The sequence below is a fragment of the Bos indicus genome, chromosome 19, assembly GCF_029378745.1.
Source record: "Bos indicus isolate NIAB-ARS_2022 breed Sahiwal x Tharparkar chromosome 19, NIAB-ARS_B.indTharparkar_mat_pri_1.0, whole genome shotgun sequence".
Classification (NCBI taxonomy): domain Eukaryota; kingdom Metazoa; phylum Chordata; class Mammalia; order Artiodactyla; family Bovidae; genus Bos; species Bos indicus.
Genome location: NC_091778.1, coordinates 45214272 through 45233571, shown reverse-complemented (window position 1 = coordinate 45233571; position 19300 = coordinate 45214272). Strand labels below are relative to the sequence as shown.

General features: G+C 50.8%; 1 protein-coding gene across 1 annotated transcript; it reads right to left on the bottom strand.

Annotated features, from left to right (window-relative positions):
• Positions 1-539: 539 nt before the first annotated feature.
• HROB (homologous recombination factor with OB-fold) lies at positions 540-16129 on the bottom strand. The gene is made up of 10 exons (XM_019982620.2): positions 15803-16129; positions 14744-14794; positions 10833-11987; positions 9486-9569; positions 8391-8531; positions 7666-7774; positions 7393-7478; positions 6927-7052; positions 5301-5418; positions 540-3158 (listed from the first exon to the last, which is right to left on the bottom strand). Exons 1-10 carry the CDS (start codon positions 15803-15805, stop codon positions 3067-3069), a joined length of 1965 nt encoding a protein of 654 aa, XP_019838179.1. The 5' UTR covers positions 15806-16129; the 3' UTR covers positions 540-3066.
• Positions 16130-19300: the final 3171 nt, after the last annotated feature.

Here is a 19300-nt window from a genome sequence, read left to right as displayed (position 1 = left end):
AGCACGTTGACTGAAGGCCCCCATTCTCCACCAGAGCGGACACGCATCTGCCTGCCCACGTGTGTGGCAGCAGCCTGGCCTGTTTCTGGCTCCGCCTTTACCCTGCTGTTCACCCACTCTGGCCCCAGCTTCGTGGTGGTATTCCAGGGTGGGGGATCCCAGAGAAGCAATGAGATCATGCCCAGCGAGGGCCTGGAGATCCTCAGAGAAAGGCGCCTCTATAAATGCAGGTGTGATTAACTGTGTTGGCACCCACTTGGTGTTTTAATTGCCCCGCCAACGGCCCGGCTGAGCACCCACATCTGGGTTCCCAGGGTTGGGAGCTGGCAAGGTAGGTGGGGCCATGAGGGGCCTTCTCTGAGGTTCACAGTAGTCATTGTGAGCGGGGCCTGAGGCTGCCCTGACCTCCCCAGCCTCTCTGCAGCCTTCTTGCCACAGGCCTGAAGGTGCTGACTACAGCTCAGTCCCCAGAGACACCATATGTTCTGTGTCCTGTCCTTAGCCTTAACTTCCTGAGGGCAGAAAAACTATGCACAGCATTAACTTCCTGAGGCCTTTACTTCAACCCATACATGTACCCACAGGGAGCCCAGTTTTATTGGCAGAAACAGGGCCAGATGACTGGATACCCAGCCTGTCTTCTGGGAGCTCAGAGCCTATGGGGTGACAGAGTACACAAGAAATCAGGACATCTGTCAGGATGGTTAAGAGTGAAGAACAGAGCTCCAAGGGGCTGAGGGGCGATGGGTACACAGGCCGGGGGAACGGGTGGTTTAGCTGCACGAAGACCACCGGAGTAGAAGGGCTCTGGCCCAGATCTAGGCTAGAGAGGCAGAGCTGGGGAGTTAGCAGCTGGGGAAAAGAAAGTACGTGGTGCGCTCAGGTGTTGTTCAGTCACCAGGTCGTGTCTGACTCTTCCTGAACCTATGGACCACAACCCTCTAGGCTTCCTGGTCCCTCACCATTTCCCGGAGTCTGCCCAAATTCATGTCCATTGAATCGGTGAAGCCATCCAACCACCTCAGGTAGGTGTTCAAGCAGGAAGACTAATTGGGAGTGTGAAAGGGTAGAGCTGGTGAATTAGCTCCTGCCTGTTCCCGGGCTTGGGCCACAAAAGCCTTCTGGAAGAGTCCCACTGCCGCCAGCCGCCAGGTGAACGTGGAGTTCCTAAGGCACTTGCTGCCTTCAGCTCTGAGGCTGGGATCCCTGGGATCTCTTTGGAAACAGGGAAAATAACGCCTTCCCCAGATCAGTGCCAAGTCTATTGGAGGCCCCGACTCACAGCTGCCTGGTGAAAGCCGAGGCAGAGGCAGGCAAAGCTGGCCATCAAACTGGGCTCACATCTCCTCAAACATATGTTGAGAGCATCTTCCTCTTTTCCCTTCATTCCATACAGGAAAACAAGGTTGGCTGGTTACTTGGTATAATTAGACCTTTTATACCCCACCCATGACCCTTGTCCAATTCTTGCCTTCAAGGTGGTACAGAGAATCTACAGTGGCGAAGAGTTGCTTGGCAACAGAATAAAGTAGTAGTGGACTCTAACCCAAAGTATAAAATAAATATCCACGAGTCCATACTGATAATAAATGGGTGACTGAACAAAAAATAAGGGAAAACAGACCAATCTTCCACGCAGAATTTCAAATCATCCATGTAGATATTCTGCCCTTCAAGAGGCAGAGAACATAACCCCTCACTCCTTAAGTGGAGGCGGCAGAGTGACTTCCTTCCAAAGTTGTGTGGAAAAAGTGAAAAAGAGTAACTTGACAGCGGAGAAACCTGACCAAACCTGACAAAGCCTATCTCAGCCAGGTGATCAAAGTCCACACCAACCCTTGATATGATGCGATGAGGACAGGAGCTCACCTGTGTGCTCTTCCTCTCCCAAACACATAACCCTCGTCTAGTCATGAAAACACACCAGACAAATTCCAACAAGGGGGCATCCGACAAGAAGCGAGACCTGTGCTCCTGGAAGCTGTCATGGTCATTAAGAGACAAGGAAGTCTGAGAAACTACCACAGCCAAGAGACGTCTATACAGACAAGATGACTAAATGTTACATGGGATCCTGGAAGAGAAAGAGAATTTTAGGGGAAAACTGGGTTAATGTCAATAAAGCATAGAGTTCAGTTAATAATGTGTCAATACTGGCTCTTAGACTGGTTGTGAGGTATAGGAGAACTCCCTGTAACATCTCTGCAATAATCCTATAAATCTCAAACTGTCAAAAAGTTTATAGAGACTTCTCTGGTGGTCCAGTGGCCAAGACTCTGAGCTCCCAATGCAGAGGGTCTGGGATTGATCCCTGGTTGGGGAACATGCTGCAGCTAACAGTTCACATGCTGGAACTAAAGACCCCATGTGCTACAACTAAGACCCAGTGCAGCAAAAAAAAAAAGTCTGTAAGAAAAAAGAGAAAGAAAATGAGTAGCTTTGGCTCTGTCCTGGCCAAGGCACCAGGGGCAGGGCAGATAGGACAAGGAGCTGAGAGGCTGGGAAAGAGAGGCAGGCAGGTAAAGCAGGCAGCTGCTTTTATTTCAGAATAAGATGCCCCAGCTACACCCATGCCCCCGCACCTTGGAGCCCCAGACACAGGTGAGCTGGGCAGCTATAGGCCTCAAGAGACAAAGCAGAGGGAAGCCTGAGTGTGTTCCTTCCTTGTCCAGAGGGACAGATTGCCACAGAAGCCACAGCTTCTCTTGGCTCCTCAGCTGTCCTGGGACTAGGGAGTCAAGGGCCCAGGCCCAGCATCCTCTAAAGTCAAGGGGAGGTGGGAGAGTGACACACCTTCCCTGTTGAAGGAGAAGGGATATGCACCCAAGGACTCGAAGGACAGTAGATCCAATACCGAGCAGAGTTCCGCTTGCCAAAGGAAGACCCAAAGTGAGGACAGTGCAGAATCCGAGGGACAAGTGTGTTCTTGGGGAAAGCGTCCAGGGTGTGAACGACCACAGAGGTCTCAGAACTCTGTCTGCTCTCCAGCTGTGCTGGTCCTCCTCTCTCCCAGGCATGTGATCAGACACAGCCAGAGCTCTGGCGTGGTGCTGAGAGGCTGCCAGCTCACGGCGGGTGCCCTGCCTTGGGGCAGTCCCAACTGCTGGTCCCACAGAAGAAGTCTTCAGGGAGCTCGCTCAGGAGTCCATCCAGGTCATCTGCAGAGGAGGACAGGGAGGGTGGGGAGACTCAGTGATAACCTGAGGGCCCCTTGTGACTCAGAGCTGAAGCTCCCACCCTTCAGGAGGGTCTGAACCCGGCTGCAGTTAGGGAGGGGGCTCTCTGGGCAGTGGTCCCCACATCGATGGGCCTGAGGCTGGCCTGATTTCCATCTCCTTTCTGCTCCCCACACTCAACAAAAGGCAGAGGCAAAATGCCAAGGTCACTCTGCAAAGAAAGGGGCTCCCCCTGGGCCTCCATGGTTCTTCTTTCCATCCTGAAGCACAGTGCCTGAGCAGAAAGGCGTCAGAGGTCTCCTAGTGCAACCGTCTGATTGGACAGAGGGAGAAAGAAGGCTGGGAAAAGCCCTTAGATGTGCTCAGAATCACACAGCTCATTCACATGGTCTCTCACCTGCACTCTGCATGGTGGGAGAAGTCACCGTCCCCTCCCCCAAAGTGCCTCTGTGAGCCGAGAGGACAGAAGTAACTGTCCTGACTACAGTTCTCGGATGGGTACTTCTGCCTGAGAAGCTGGAAACAGCTACCTCAGTAACCCCTACTGCTCCTCTGACTGTGAACAAGAGCAGCTAACATGTACTGGGGGCACACCTGGTGCCAGGCACAGGCCCACACACATTACACTCATCACTTCACTTCGGCCTCACATGGCCCCTGCAGAGGGCATCTCGTGGTGGTTCCTGTTACAATCCTTACTTTGCCCAAGAGAACAGGGTTTAAAGAGGTCAACTACTTGCCCAAGTGCGCATCCATTTGACGCCAGAGCCACGGCTTCCAACTAGAAAACGCCCGCTGAATGGATGGAATTAGGCAGCCCTAGCGTCAGTCAGGCTGGAAACTATACCTGCAGAGGCCAGCTCCCAGTCTGGCACAGAGCACCGGACAAACACTGCTGTTAGCAGGGCAGAAGTTAAGTCTGTGCACATGCTCAGTCGTGTCTGAGTCTTTGTGACCTTATGGACTATAGCCTGCCAGGCTTCCCTGTCCATGGAATTTTCCTGGCAAGAATACTGGAGTGGGTTGCCATCTTCTATTCCAGGAGATCTTTCCAACTCAGGGATCAAACCCACGTCTCCTGCATTGGCAGGCAGATTCTTTACCACTGTGCCATCTGGGAAGCCCAGAAGTCAGTTTGGGGGCATTTAAATTTAACTCGGGTGACCAGCATTGTACCCAGGGATGTAGGACTGGAATTTGCTTTTAACAAAAAAGTTGCCGCTCACTAGCTACACTGTCTGGAGAAACGATAGGGTAAATGAAGGGGAATGAGCAGCCAGTGTGAGTCAAGGGGAATGGGACTCAGAGCAGGAATCCGCATCTGTGTCTCCCAGTGCTGCCTGGCAGGTCTGTCCCTACTGTGGAGATGTGACACCAACCACAACATTCTACAGGCAGCTTGCCTCTCTTATTCCATGACCACCAGCAACCTTCTGAGGAGGGTTTGGCTTGTCCTCAAGCTGACTTACAAGGAGATAGTGGAAGATTCTAGAGAAGATTCCAGCACACGGGGTAGATACTTTTTCATACAATATAAATAAATGGGCTCTGTGGCTTATCCATGGTCTACTGTGAGTTTGGTTAACATGGAGACACCTACCCATAATCCCATGAGGGTTCCATTTGTGGGATCCAAGAGCTAAGGACCAGACCTGGACTGTGTTAGCATCACCTGGGTGAGGCTCCCTCCTGAGGAACAAGTTGGCCCTCCACGAAGAGGTCTGTATTTGGGCCTCTCAGATCTGTATCCTGGTCCCACCCTAACTACGGGGATGCTGGACCCCTTAGCACCACCTGGAGGGCCTCAGAGCTTAGTCAGGATGGAGAAATCTGCCTCTGTGGTTTAGCCATCAGCCCACAGAAGACTCAAGGCTGGCGCCAGTCTATCTCCTCCTTGTGGCTAACAGCACATGGCCTGGAAACGCAGGAGCTGAGGATCACATTCTTTGTGTTAATTAGTTTGTGGTCTGCAGCCTTGCCAGGAAAGACACCACGTCTAATTTCTGTAAGATGCAAAGATTCACAGGAGGAGGAACAAGATGCAGCCAGAACAATCTGCCTGAGCTATTCAAGAGGAAATAGGAGGAGCATTTTTTTGGCTCCTGGGTGGACTGACCGTCTTACCTGCTTCTGGGAGTTCTTTCTCGAGAGTCGCCCCTGCCTCTGGGTTCTGTGCTGTTTGGAGCCCTTTCCCAGGCTTCTCGCTCTCTTGCTGGAGGCTTTCATGGAAACTTCCAAGATCCTGGGGACAGAGGATCTGGTTACCAATACCTGTGCCCCTGAAATCTCTCTAGACGGTACCATCTCCACCCAGACAAGCTCAAAGGAATAGGTAGGGGCTCAGGAAAGACAGGACAGAGGAATGCGGCAGTGGCCAGTCACCCAGCCTATGCTGGGGAGGTAGCTGAAATACCAAACACCCCAAAGAACAGATAATTTAAAAATAAATAGAACAAAACCAAAAAACTTTTTGGCTGATTTTCTTTTCTAATTCAGTTGGTATCTGATGTTTTAGGGAATCTCTGTAACTGGAGCAGACAGTGAAGAGGCCATTCAGAAATATACTAAGGAGTTAGGCTGGAATTAAAAATGAGCTATTAACAATCCCCCAAATAGCTAATATATGAATAGGTAATTAAAATTAGTAATTAAACCTGTTAACCATGGTTAGCCCTAGGGAATGCAAACAGGGAAGGGTCAGTTTTATGTTTCTTTATTCTGTACCATTTTAATTTTTTTTCAACAAGTATGGATGACTTGGATCTTTTTTTTTTTGGCCATGCCATTTGGCTTGCAGGATCTTAGTTCCTTGACCAGCGACTGAACCTGTGCCCCCTACAGTGGAAGCATGGAATCCCAACCACTGGACCACCAGGGAAGTCCAGGGGTGACTTGAAATTTAAAAGGAAATCAAGATGCTTTGTTAGAAAGGGGTGATACTGAGAGAATGTAGAAGGTTAGGGAGAAAGATGAGAAGTAGCAAATTAGAGCTAAAAGCATAACTTGACTAGACGTCACAGATTATAACTTTATAGACTCATTTTATAGACAAAGCAACAGCAGGGGAAGGGACAGGACTTGCCCAAGGTCATGTTATAAATTTCCAGCAGAGGAGGGACATGACCCAGGTCTCCTGACCCCCAGGCCAGGCCATGACAACAACTCAGGATCCCAGGAAGGTGCAGGTGGCCAGAGGGAACACTGTGTGCCAAGTCAAGGCCGGGCTCTGCACCCTCACCCTGGAGTGGAGCTGCCTGGAACTCAGTCTTCCTTGGTTCCCCAAGGCATTCTAGGCTGGTGTCCCCTCACCTAGCAGAGGTGGAAAGCAGGGGGAAAGATGTCGAGCAAGGGCTGGCTCACCTGACGGACCATCTGTAGCTGTCTGTTCTCTGCACAGCCACCTGCAGCAAGTCCAACCCTCAGTCACTCACTGAGGGCCCCGCCCCTTTGTGGACTGTCACCTTGGTTAGTTCTCAAGTGACTCCCATGCTATATGACGTTCAAGTCTGCCATCAGACATTCAGGGATCACTCAGAAGCCAGCTGCTCCTCTAGGTCCTGTTACCGTGCCATCTGGCAGGTGGCTGGACCAGGGACAGGAGGCAATGGCCCTGTCCCCAAAGACATCTTTTCACCGTAGGGCAACTGTCCACCTCACATCCCTGCTCCCCAAGGTGGTGGAAGGGAAGAAACCAGAAGGTCCAGGTGGAGAGTGGCTCTAGCTATCCCTCCTCCATCCTGCTCCTCTTACCTGGGGGAAGGACTGAGATTCCTTGAGGATGTTCCCGTCTCCAGCATCTGGACTATAAACACGGACCAGGTTGTTGGGAGTCACATTGAGGTAGTGATTTCGGAGTGAAGGAGAAAACACTCCGATCTGGAGGAGAGAAGGGGTGGGTGGGGGGGTCCAGTGTCCTAAGAGAGCACCGCTGGCCACCTGGTCCCACCTGCCTCTCCCTTGGTGGCCTCTGCACCAGGATCACAGAAATCACTCTCGCCTCAACCCTGGTGCCAGAGTACAACCACTTGCCCACCCCTGGCCCTTCACAGGCCACTCCCACTCCTACCCACCCCCTGGAGGATAGAGGTCAGGCCTTTACTCGGCTCCAGTAAGCCAGGGTCTAGCACCAGCGCAGCTACTCTCTGCCTGGGGCCTGGGAGGGAAGGGAATCAGAGAGACAACCAGGGCTTTTTCCATGGAAGGAAGGGGAGAGTACCTGCTTGAGCAGCACCACCGAGCCAGGCTTCAGCTCATTCTGGCGCGTCTCCAGCAGCAACCTGTGCACCGTGCCCTGCATCTCTCCTGCAAACACCACGCCGCCCGTCAGTCTCAGGGTCAAGGGCAGCACAGAGCCTGGTCTGGGCCCAGGTGGGAAGTAGGTGGCTCACTGTCTCAGTTATCCTAACTGTGAATGCAGAGGATGGCTCTTCTTCACCTGCTGACCTCAATGGGGCCACTCACCAGACACTACCAGAACCTAACTCCTCACCCGTGGGGTCCTTGAAAACCACGCTGGCATCCATTGTGCTCCGAGTCAGGGACTTGATCATCACCGCCATGTTGGGGACTTTGTTCCCAGGAAGCTGCTTCAGGGCTGCCTGGTTACAAGAAGAGGCATTTGCTGAGCCAGACATGTCCCATCTGTAAGGTTCCCAAGTGAGCCAGGGCAACCTGAGGAGGGGTGGGGGTGGTGATGCAGCATACCAGTGTGGTGATGATCTTCCTTTGTGGAGGGCCAAGGGGCAGTTTAAGGCTCAGCCCATCTCCCCCGGCAGACTTGAAGCTGGCAGGTCCTTCATTTCTTTCCCCTGCCTCCTTTCTCTTGCGTATTTATGTGTATATATTTATATAGATCTCTACCACGCAGACCACAGGCAGGAGCACGTTAGCATATGCACTAACATGAGTCTGACATGACTTCTGACCTAGGGGGAGCTCTAAGGGGAGCAGTGTGCTTACCCTACCCCATTCAGGACTCAGATGTATGGAGACATGCCCGTAACCCACTTCTCCTGTGCCTGATACTGTGGATGGCAGTGAAAAGGTAGGTGAGTGGAAGATACAACCCAATGGTATCTTCATGCTGCTGCTCAGAGACAGGCCTAGGGTAGGAGGGAGCAAACAGAGTGCCCCTTGCCTAAGGTGGAGCAGGGAAGGTTGGGGAGAGATATAAAAACGGCCTTTCCTCTGGGTCTCAGCGTCCAGAACCCTTACCTTTCGCAGCACCATGATGATGCTGTAGGTACAGAGGAAGCAAGTAGGGTCTCTCTCATCCAGACCCAGAGTAGATTTCATGGTCAGCCAGGGCCCTCGTCCAAAGTCTTCCTCCACTGATGCCTGGGAACTAGTAACAAGCTGGCACAACAGAGCAGAAGGGGAGCCTGGTGTTCATGGGTCCACTTTGCTAGAGACTCTGACTGAGCCGGGATGGAGGGGTGGGGGAGCAAGGGTGAATTCCCGGGAGCAGGTGGCCATGTTTTCTCCTTTCGTTTATCTTAAGGTTCAGAAAAGGGTATGTGAAAACTTGCTGCATATCACATCTTTCACTGAGAAACAAGAGCAAAGGTGCTCTGTAACTTAGTTTATTTTAAATCAGGACCTGACTTTAATTATATTAATGCAAAAGGCTAGCTACGCTTGTCCCTTGTAATGAACTTAAAAAGGCTTAGGGCTAGGGAGCCCCCACATACATTTATAGGCTTCCAGACAATTTTGAAACCAATTATATTTCACTTGAGATGCCTCTGGCTTTAACTGTACACCTTGTTATATTAAAAAATGCTTTAAATTCAGATGAGTATTTACTGTTTTGGAGCTGAAATGGACTGGTGGATATACAGAGATACAGCAAAGAGAAAAACTTCTAGAGAGAATTAAAAGCAAAAGTGGATCTGGGAGGCAGAGCAGGTCAACCAGAATCCCAGGGAGGAGGAAGGCTGAGTCTCACCCACCAAGAGGGAACACACCAGAGGCAAGGTGAAGGCACAAGCTTCCCAGCTTGATTCCCAGAAACCTGAGAGGAAGGGTTCCCGAGATATAATTTCCTGATACTTATTGCACTCTCCTCTGCTGAGGGCAGATGGAATTAGCCCGGCTGTTCTTTCTTAGCTGGGAAAGAAGGCTGAACCCATGGCATCAGTTAACACCCCTTTGGCATCAGGACGGGCGTCCCTCAACGTGCTATGGTGTGTGACCCCAGAAAATAGGCTGAGCAGCACTGATTCTGATTCTCAGCTTCTGAAACACACAAGGATGTCCCTCTCTCTTAAATGAGTCCCAGGAAGTTAGCATTTGCATGGAGTCAGTTACCTCTGTCCGGAATTTAGCCAGAGCACCGTGAGTCGGAGTCTGGGGCGTGGAAACCATGATGTCGTCCAGATTTTTCCCACTGTGCTGCGAGGGGAGAGAGGAGGAGAAGGCGAGAGCAAGCTCAGCAGCTGTTATTTACAAGTACAGCTTCTTGTCTGGGTCACATAATGAGTTCAGGAAACTATCAGGGACAATTAACACATATTACATCTCTCCTAACGAAGTCTCAAGAGCCTCACTGGCAGCTCAAAAAAGATGCTTTGGGGACCGTTTGGGGAAATGTGAGGAAGCTGGAGCTGGCTCAGGAACAAATCCTGGGGCTTCCTGAAGGGGGTGATGACCTGAATAGAGAGGCCTGAAGTGAGTAAGAGCGTAGCTTTCCCCAAACCCCTTCTTGGGGACCTCACCCTTCCTGACAGGAATCCAGCCCAGGAGGAATGTACATGGCTTCCTTGGATTTCTCTTAAAGTGCCAGGGAAGAGCAAGTTAATGAGTAGAAATCGCTTCTAATTGAAGAAAACACCCTTCAAATGTGAGGAAAAGGGGTAACCCATCACAACCAGACCAGATTCTCAGAGTCCAATTATCTGGGATTGGATCTAAGACTAGTCTGAGGGACCCTGTCTCTCTACTGCTGCCAAAATCCACACTCCAAGCTCAGCCCCGACTCCCCCGTGGTGACCCCACACACCAGCCACATTGAATGGTTCTGTGGACCTCCCAGAGAATCTGTGCCTTTGCACACACTCTCTCCTGTCGTTCCACTGCTGAAATGTCCTCCAGGACACAGCTGTCCAACACGCACCTCTGTAAATCTCCTATTCATCTGTCCAAAGCCCACCCAGGAAGCACAAGGAGCCCAGTGTCTCCCCAGCACCCAGGGAATGACCTCTACCCTCTCCGTCCCTTTTACATCTCGTTTTTAAGTCTGCTTCTTCCACTCCCCTGGAGCTCTGAAGGATGAGAACTATTTCTACGTTAATTTCTGTATCCTCAGGTCCAAGCAAAGGGCCCAACACACACCAGTCCTTAGTAAATATAAAAGAATGAGTCTTCCTGGCCGGGGCCAGTAAACAGGAGGTGCTCAACAAATGAATGGAAACTGTGATGTTCTCAGAGCCTTAGGCATCTCCATGTATGTGGTTTTCAGGCCTTCAGTTCTCCCCACTTCTGACTTCTCCCACAGCTCTGGAAAGCCCCCAACCCCTGCCCTTCCTTCCTCCACTTCCTCTGGGATTGAAGATCCTCTGGGATTGGGCAGGGCTGGGACACACCCGGCTGCTCTCCAGCGGCCTGGGGAGCTGCCTGGGGAGCTCTGGCTCTGGCCAGAGCAAAGCTGTCACTCACCTGGTGAGGCAGGAGCCCTGCTGGGCCGGGGAAACGGCGCATCTTGGCCCGGGTGGAGGTGCAGGTGGGTTGCTGCGGTGTCCGGCTGGCAGCGGTGACCAGCCGCACCAGGTGGTTGGTGACGATGGGCGTCTGCAGAGTGGCCTGAGGGAGCGGAGAGGGACTGGGACCCTTCGGGGTGCAGACAGGAGACAGGACAGAAGACGCTGGAGTTCGGGGTTGGGGTGGACCCTGAGGAAACAGTCCACAGCTGGTCTTTGAGGGAGCAGCACAGCTTGAGTTGGGAGTCCGGGGTCTAAGAAAACGGAGTTTGCCACTTGAACAGGTGTTTGGAGACCGGAATGGCTGAGCAGGGAAACGATTTTGAGGGCTGCTCTGAATGGGCCTGCCAGCAGCTTGGAGAGGCTGAGGTGTTCGAGGAGGGGGACCCACAGGAGAGACTTCCCAGTGGGGTGGCTGAGCACAAACCACTGAGGTAGCTGGAACAGGAAAGTTACCCGTGGTTCCAGGTCTCAAGTGAGGCTGTGGAGTCCTGCAGAGGACTGTGGGATCTGGGGCTGATGGGATACCAGTTACGTGGGGGGAAGGCACAGGTCCTCTTTGACAAGGTCTGCTCAGATCAGCCACCCGAGTCTTTTTAGCCAGTGTAGAGTCCTCCTGCTGCCAGCTGGGCAGGATTCCTGCGGCCTCACTGTGAACTCCAAGTTGCAGCTCCAAGCTGGGCCCCTCCAGCTCCATGCTTGCCAGGACCTTATCAAATTCATCTTGTTCAGGCCCCTCGAAGCCACCAATCACCTGCTCTTTGCTCCTGAAGGTGAGCTGGGGGTGGGAGGCTGAGGACTGGGGTCTTCCTGGCTCTTCAAGCACTTCTGTCAGTGTCGCTCTTCCCTGATTGCCAATCCAGCTGCTGGATGTCGAGACAGGCCTTAGGGCAGCTGTTCCTGTGGGAAGTGCACCCCCAGTGGCCCTAGGCCCACCGCAGGTAGGAAGGCGACGTCCCAGGGCTGGCAGGCCCGCAGCCTCTGCTGGGGCAGTGACTTGAGGCAGCAGCTGGGCCTCCTGTGGCCGGGAGGAGACAGGTCTCAGGCACCCGGCATTTCCAGGCTGTGAGCCCGCAAACTGGTTTTCTGCATCCTCCACAGCCGACAAGAAATCCTACAAAGAAGCAGAGACAATGGGTCTTGGCGTCTGGAAGTCAAGAAGCACTCTGCTTTTACTGTTTCAGGCATGTGGTGTGTCTGTGTGTGCAGATACACGCAAACAGGAAACCAAGACATGTAAGGCAGCTGTAGACTCTCTCACCACCTTTGACCTTGCCCAAGAGTCCGCCACCAGGCTTCTGCCAGACATTCTAAGGCTAAGTCTTCAGGTAGCTTCTCTCTTTCTTCAGTCTTGAGGGGGAGGGGAGGGGAGAGGAGGTGGGGTGGTGGTGGCAGTTGGAGCAGTAAGAGAAGCAAAGGAACCAGGTCACCAAGGAGTCAAACAAATTCCCCAGGGCACACACCCGTCTCAAGGAAATTAGCTTTCCGGTGTCCAGCCTGTGTACTCAGGAGCTGGTCTTGCTTCGTGTCCTCAACCCACTCCTCCCCCCATCACACACACACACACACACACACACACACACACACACACAGAGTCTTCGGTAAGTCAAAGAGGCCTTGGATCCAGCAAAATAGGCAGAAGTTAAATATAGCTTTTCAGGCAAGTTAAATTAAGTATGGATTCCAGTTGGGAAGCAAGGTGAGATTGACACCTTCAAGAGCAACAGACCTGTTCCGAGGGTGTTTTTGAGTCAGAACTGCTGATTTAACTGACAGGAAGGTCCCCTCCACCCCCACCCCTGCTGCCGCACTAGATTGTCTAGGCTAGAGAAAGGATCTTTCCTGCTTGGTGTATTATCAGGAGACTAGCATACTCCAACAGGACTACTTTAGGACTTAGTAATAATAATAATATTAGAATTACAGCAGGAATAAAATCCTGATGACCCTGGGAGTTGATGGAGCCCTTTTCCCCTGAAGAGCTCCCTCTCAGACATGATGTCATCTGCCTTGGGAAGGGGGAAGGGACTGGTCATGGAACAGAAACTTGAGCTGTCAGAGTCCTTCACTCTTAATTCCATTACTAGCCTAGCAGTCCTACCTTGACCTGGTAAGACCCAGGAGGGTCACTTTTTCAGTCTGTAATTACACATCTCCAAAGCTGAAAGGACAAGGACACATATCTCCTTGACAAAGCTGGCAGTTTTGAGTTATTTTTAAAAACAAAAATCAAGTCCCCAAATGATAACAAAACACCTAACATGTGAAGCATCTCACTGGGTGCCAGGTACCATGTAAACATTTTACCAGAATTCTCTCAATGAATTCTCACAATGACCCTATGAATAGGTATATTATTATCCCTGTTTTATGGATATAGAAACCGAGACTCAGAGAGGTTAAGTAACTTCACAGAACCAGGACTGGAACTCATACATGCGTCTGTCACTATGTCTTGGGGCCTCAGGGTATGAGACAAGCCAGAGAGGGAATTTTAAAAGGTCTGTTTCTCCCTTCAAACCTCAGGTTTCAAAAGCTTCAAAGGGAGGGAAGTATGGGGCTGTGGCTGCCACAAGGGTCCTTGGTGCACCATCTCACTAGGCATAAATTAGGCATCCGGACAAATCTAGAAGTGATTTTTTAAAAGCAAACCACTGGGAGTCAAAAAGTAGCTCTGAATGGCTTGTCATTGATAAACCAGAGCAACTCTTCTATAAATGTAGTTTAGTAGTTTCCATGTACATTAGACTGGAGTTACGTCTAATGTTGGTGCTGGCTATTGGTGCTGTATTTTTTTAGCTTGCTGGGCCTTCGTTGCTGCGTGGGCTTTTCTCTAGTTGCGGCGAGTAGGGGCTACACTCTAGTTGCAGTGCACAGGCTTTTCACCGAGGTAGCTTCTGTTGCTGCGGAGCACAGGGCTCTAGGGTGTGTGCCTTCAGTAGTCATGGCACGTGGGCTCAGTAGGTATGGCTCCCCAGCCCTAGAGCACAGGCTCAATAGTTGTGATGCATTGGCTTGGCTGCCCCACAGCATCTGGGATCTTCCCAGATTAGGGATCGAACCCATCTCTCCTGTACTGACAGGCAGACTATTTACCACTGAGCCACCAAGGAAGCCCAGTGTTGTATTCTTAAGCAGTTTAATTTACCTCTGGGGGCTTTATTCACTTAAATCCTGTTTCTTTCTGAAAAGGATTTGACATAACAATTTTGGGCCACCCAGATGAAACTACATCTGTTAGATCTGAGTGGGAAGACAGTATTGCAGATCACTAGTTCAGTGGTCTCTGGCTGCACCAAGAGATTAAAAATACCCCTGCCTGGGCCCATCCCCAGAAATTCTGATTTATTTGGTACGTGGCAGGGACTCAGCAGAGGTGATTCTAAGATGCCAGCTTCAGGTCTAATCTAATCCCTCATCTTCTCCAGAGGGAGCAGGGAAGGGAAGAATGTTTGAGGCAGAAGAACATCCCTCATGTCATAAGAGAGAAAATGGAAGGCCAGAGAATGAAATACTTTGCCCTGGCTCAGGTGGCCAGTTGGTGACCCTGGGCCCCCAGCTGTCTAGTAGCTGCGCTGTCTCTGCCTCTCCATTAACTTTCTTCCCACATGAAGTATGTCATGAAGGTGAATCCAATCATCCACGTGACACAGCTTCCAGGCAAAGGCCCTTATAATTTAAAGGTATGACAATTAAGCAGCTCATCTCTCTGGTTTTTTATTTGTTTTTAAGACAGTTAAGTGGGTTGTTTATATTTCTCATCTCTAAGCCTCTCACAGAAAAAAAAGGAAAAAAAGATACACATGTCAGGTAAAAGGAAATTTGAGTTCTAGGCCTGGGTGCCATCTCTGATCACCAACACTTCCTTACCTCATCTTCAAACTCCTCTTCCACAGCAAAGAGCTTCTGCAGACTGCATGCCTGAAAGGAAAACAAAGCAATTGAGGTTGGAGGAGAAATACCATTTGCAAGTACATTTTGTCTTCACTCTGCTTTTTCCTAATTCTAACAAGACATCAGGTGTACTGTTTTCTGTTTGCTTGTTTTGTTTTGTTTTGTTTTCCTCTGTGTTGGGGAAGGAATAAAGGATGAGGAGAGATGGGGTTTACTTAAAGACTTAGATGGATGATTTAGAATCCTCTCTCGTAAAATAATTCCCTTAGGTCTATCTGTGTTAATCTTGTAATAAGAGGGAGGAAGCAAAGGGAAGGCTGCCCAAGGGAGCCTGTGTCATTCTTTAGACCCAGTACAGGGCATGTAGGTCTAAGGATTTTGCCACACCCCCAGAGGCTTGGCCTGGGGAACCCCTGTCAGATATAAGGGATATTACCATAAATCCAAGCATGCCCAGCACAGAGGCCTTGATTCTGAAAGACAAGTCAGTGGTTTCCTTTTATCGAACACCCAGAAGCTAGGGTCCTGGGAGGTGGGATGTACCTCCCCCACCTCCACCCTCATCCCCACAGATCTTTCTGGACAGCAGGGCTGCTGTGGCAGGCATTAAAAGTGTGTCAGCCCTAGAGCCAAGGGATGTGCCTAACTCCAGCTGCCAAAGCAGCAAGAGCTACAGTTAGGGAGACCTATCGCCCAATGTCAAGAAACAGACTGGAATGGTTGGGGGAGGGGGAGGGCCCGGGAGGCGTGACGTTTGAGCACACCCGTAAGGATGAACCAGAGTCTTCCTTAGTGAAACGGAAGGTTAGAGACTGGGAGATGAAACCCTGAGGGAGATGAGTGGGAGGCCTTTTTTGGGGGGCCGGGCATGTCCAAGCCGAGCCCTGACTAGAGCCAGGCGTCCCGACCCCACCAAGCTCTCCCTGAAACCCTAACCCGGTCCTGCAGCTCGCATGAGGGAGAGTCTGGAACCCGGAAGATAGGTCCCCGCGGCCCGGGGACCCGGCGGCCGGGTGGTCCCCGGCGCGACATTACCATGGCGACCGCCAGTAGGCTCCGGCCGCGGCTTGGCCGGACAGACCCTGACTCCAGGGGTCGCCGGAGCTTCGGCCTTGATCCACGTGGGAGGGTCAGAGTCCTGGCGACAGTGTCTCTGGGGCAAAGTCGGAGAGAGGCGTCTTGGAAATCCAGGTGGGGGCCGAAGGAGGGTGGTCGGGAACCTGGGGGGCTGGCTCCCTAGGCCGCGTTCGAAGCCGCCGCCACTCAGCGTCTCCGCCCTCTTAAAGGGGCAGACCTATTTCTTTCCCGCCGACCCAAAGGCCCTTCACCGCGGTCTTCCGCTCCAGCCTTAAAGGGAAAGGCATGAGCTCTCGGTCGCCCCCCAGCAGACCCTGGGTCCAATCCGTTTGCTCCATGCGCACTCGGGTTGAGAGCAAGGTTGGGAATTTGGGACCCATGGCAATGGCACCCCACTCCAGTACTCTTGCCTGGAAAATCCCATGGACGGAGGAGCCTGGTAGGCTGCAGTCCATGGGGTCGCTAGGAGTCGGACACGACTGAGCGACTTCACTTTCACTTTTCACTTTCATGCATTGGAGAAGGAAATGGCAACCCACTCCAGTGTTCTTGCCTGGAGAATCCCAGGGACCGGGGAGCCTGGTGGGCCCCCGTCTCTGGGGTCGCACAGAGTAGGACACGACTGAAGCGACTTAGCAGCAGCAGCAGTACATCCCATCCTGACCACCTTCCTCTCTTGTGTTAAGCATACTAGGGACTGAGATTAACAGCATGATTCTCATTCACACCGGAATCCACCCTGTTCGTTTGTCTGTATAGAATTAATCTGTCCATCCATCCATCCATCCGTCTATTCTTGCCACACATATTTATTAAGCAAGATGTTCGCTGCTGGGCTGTTCTCATCCTTCATGTTTCAGTTTAGATGTCAGATCTTCCCTGTCACATTAATCTCTCAAGTAACATCCCTCACCCCATCGCAACGCTTAATTTCCTTCTCAGCATTTTTCATTATTGATAATCGTCATGGTTTACATCTTTATTGTGTGTCTTCCTCACTAGAATATGAACTCCATAAGGATAGGGACATTGTCTGGCTTGTTCAACTCTGTATCCCCAGCACTTAGAACAATGCTCTATAGAATTAATAAATGAAAGACACAGGGACTACTATTTATCAGGCACAGTGCTTAACATTGGGGATAGAGAAAAGAATGACTCCTTGTACTCTCAAGTTCATGAACAAGTCAGGGAGAGAATTTTCCTGGTGGTCCAGTAGTTAAGACTCCATGCTTTCACTGCCTTGGGCACTAGTTCAGTTCCTAGTTAGAGAGCTAAGATCCTGAAAACCACACAGTGGCCAAAAATATATATATTAAATAAATAAATAAAATATGAACAAGTCAGGGAGACACAGAACAAAAGATAGAGACCAGGAGAGGGCCTAGTGATCTGGGAAGTCCAGTTGTTATCACTAAAGCCTACTGTGGTTACTGATTCAGCCTGACCTCAGTTTCCCTTCTTGCTTATCATGAAAACAGTTGAGAGACAGCACAGGTTGCATAGTTTTGAGGACTCAAAAGGCAGAAGGAAGGTAGCTGATGTGAGTTCTTAACTATCTGATCTGAACCAGCCATGCATCTTCCCAAGGGCAGACTGCCTGGCCTGGTCTGACCTCTTGGAAGCCTATGACTTCTATCATTGCTCCTTGTGGAACAGTTAACCTGTCATATGTCAGAATGGAGGCCATAATGGTGATGAGAGAGGAAACCTGAACCTCTAACTCTCATCCAAGTTAGGAATTCCTTCAAGGCCTTTGTGCTTCTGAACTAGGGGACAGACCCCCAACCCGCCCATTTACAGGCCCCCTCTCCTCCCAGGGAACCCAGGCAACCCAACTGTGGATAGTCCTAGAGACCTAGTTACAGGGCTTCCTGTGGATCTGGGCTCAGACAGCTCCAGCTAAAGGGACATCACAGAGGCCAAAAGGCCAAGAGGAATACTATCAACTCCTACCCACACTGTAGTTTCCATCTTCCAGTTTTAACCATTGGCTCATTTTGTCTTCACGAGATTCCACGAAGAGTGAAGGGTGGGTATTACTTACAGATTAGGAACTTGAGGCCCACAGGGGAAGGGACACCCTCAGGGTCATACAGTCATTCGGTGGTGGCTCTTCTGATTGGAAGTCCTATGCTTTCTCCTCCATTGCCTTTCTGAGTTCAGTGAACTTGGCAAATGCCACCCCCACCTCCTGTTAGAACTTAGATGGGGGTGGGAGTGATGGCTGAAGTAAATGGAAAATGTGGGCCAGGGACATTTTGGAGAGGGGCTGGCAGGCCACAGTGAGGAAGTTGTCTATGATTTTAAATTTGGGGAGGACAGTCATGCTGATTTGACTTGGGCTTCCCTGATAGCTCAGTTGGTAAAGAATCCGCCTGCAATGCAGGAGACCCCAGTTCAATTCCTGGGTCAGGAAGATCCGCTGGAGAAGGGATAGGCTACCCACTCCAGTATACTTGGTCTTCGCTGTGGCTCAGCTGGTAAAGAATCCACCTGCAATGCGGGAGACCTGGGTTCGATCCGTGGATTGGGAAGATCCCCTGGAGAAGGGAATGGCTACCCACTCCAGTATTCTGGCCTGGAGAATTCCATAGACTGTATAGTCCATGGGGTCACAAAGAGTCAGACACGACTGAATGACTTTCACTTTCTCATGCTGAAGGATTCTCCTCCAAATAACAGGTCTTCTTCCTGACACTTTCCTCCAAAATAAAAGCAAAGACTAGATCCCCATGGTGATCTAGTCTGGTCCTCTTCTTCCTTCTTTTAGAAGAGGGGTTAGTGGGCTTACTACTAATAACCAGGGTTGAGGATAATGGAGACTCAGACCAAAAAGGAAGGGTAGATTCTGGGAAACGGAAAGGTGGGTTCTAGGATTCAGGTAGGAGGACCCATACCAGAAGACACCAGAACTTCAGCTGTGAAGTCAAGTACAAAGGGGAATGTTTCATTAGTACTGAGTTAATCTATAGTAATGGGCTTACCTGGTGGCTCAGTGGTAAAGAATCTGCCTGCCAATGCAGGTGATGGGGGTTCAATATCTCAGTTGGGAAGATCCCCTGGAGAAGAAAATGGTAACCCAATCCAGTATTCTTGCCTGGAGAGTCCCATGGACAGAGGAGCCTGGTGAGCTACAGTCCATGGGGTTACAAAAGAGTCAGACGTGACTGAGGGACTAAAGAGTAACAACAGTCTGTAGTAATAACCACCTGGACTTCCCTGAGCACTTTCTGTGTTCCAGGCAAGGTTCATTAATTTACATGAATTAGCTCACTTGTTCATAGCAACAGGTCTTGATATTGGTGCTAGGATCACTTCTGTTCTACAGAGGAGGAAAGGGGTTAATGTCTGGGCTAAGCCCACATTGCTAATAGGTGTTGCAGCTAAGATAATTAACCAGCCAGTTTGATACCAGCATCCACAAGTTTAACCACTACATTGTTTTGCCTTTTA

Coding starts and splice junctions, on each gene's coding strand:
- HROB (XM_019982620.2), bottom strand. Junction 11,988..14,743: donor AAGAGGAGTTTGAAGATGAG/GTAAGGAAGTGT, acceptor GCTTCTTTGTAG/GATTTCTTGTCGGCTGTGGA. Junction 9,570..10,832: donor CAGGGCTCCTGCCTCACCAG/GTGAGTGACAGC, acceptor CTCCCCTCGCAG/CACAGTGGGAAAAATCTGGA.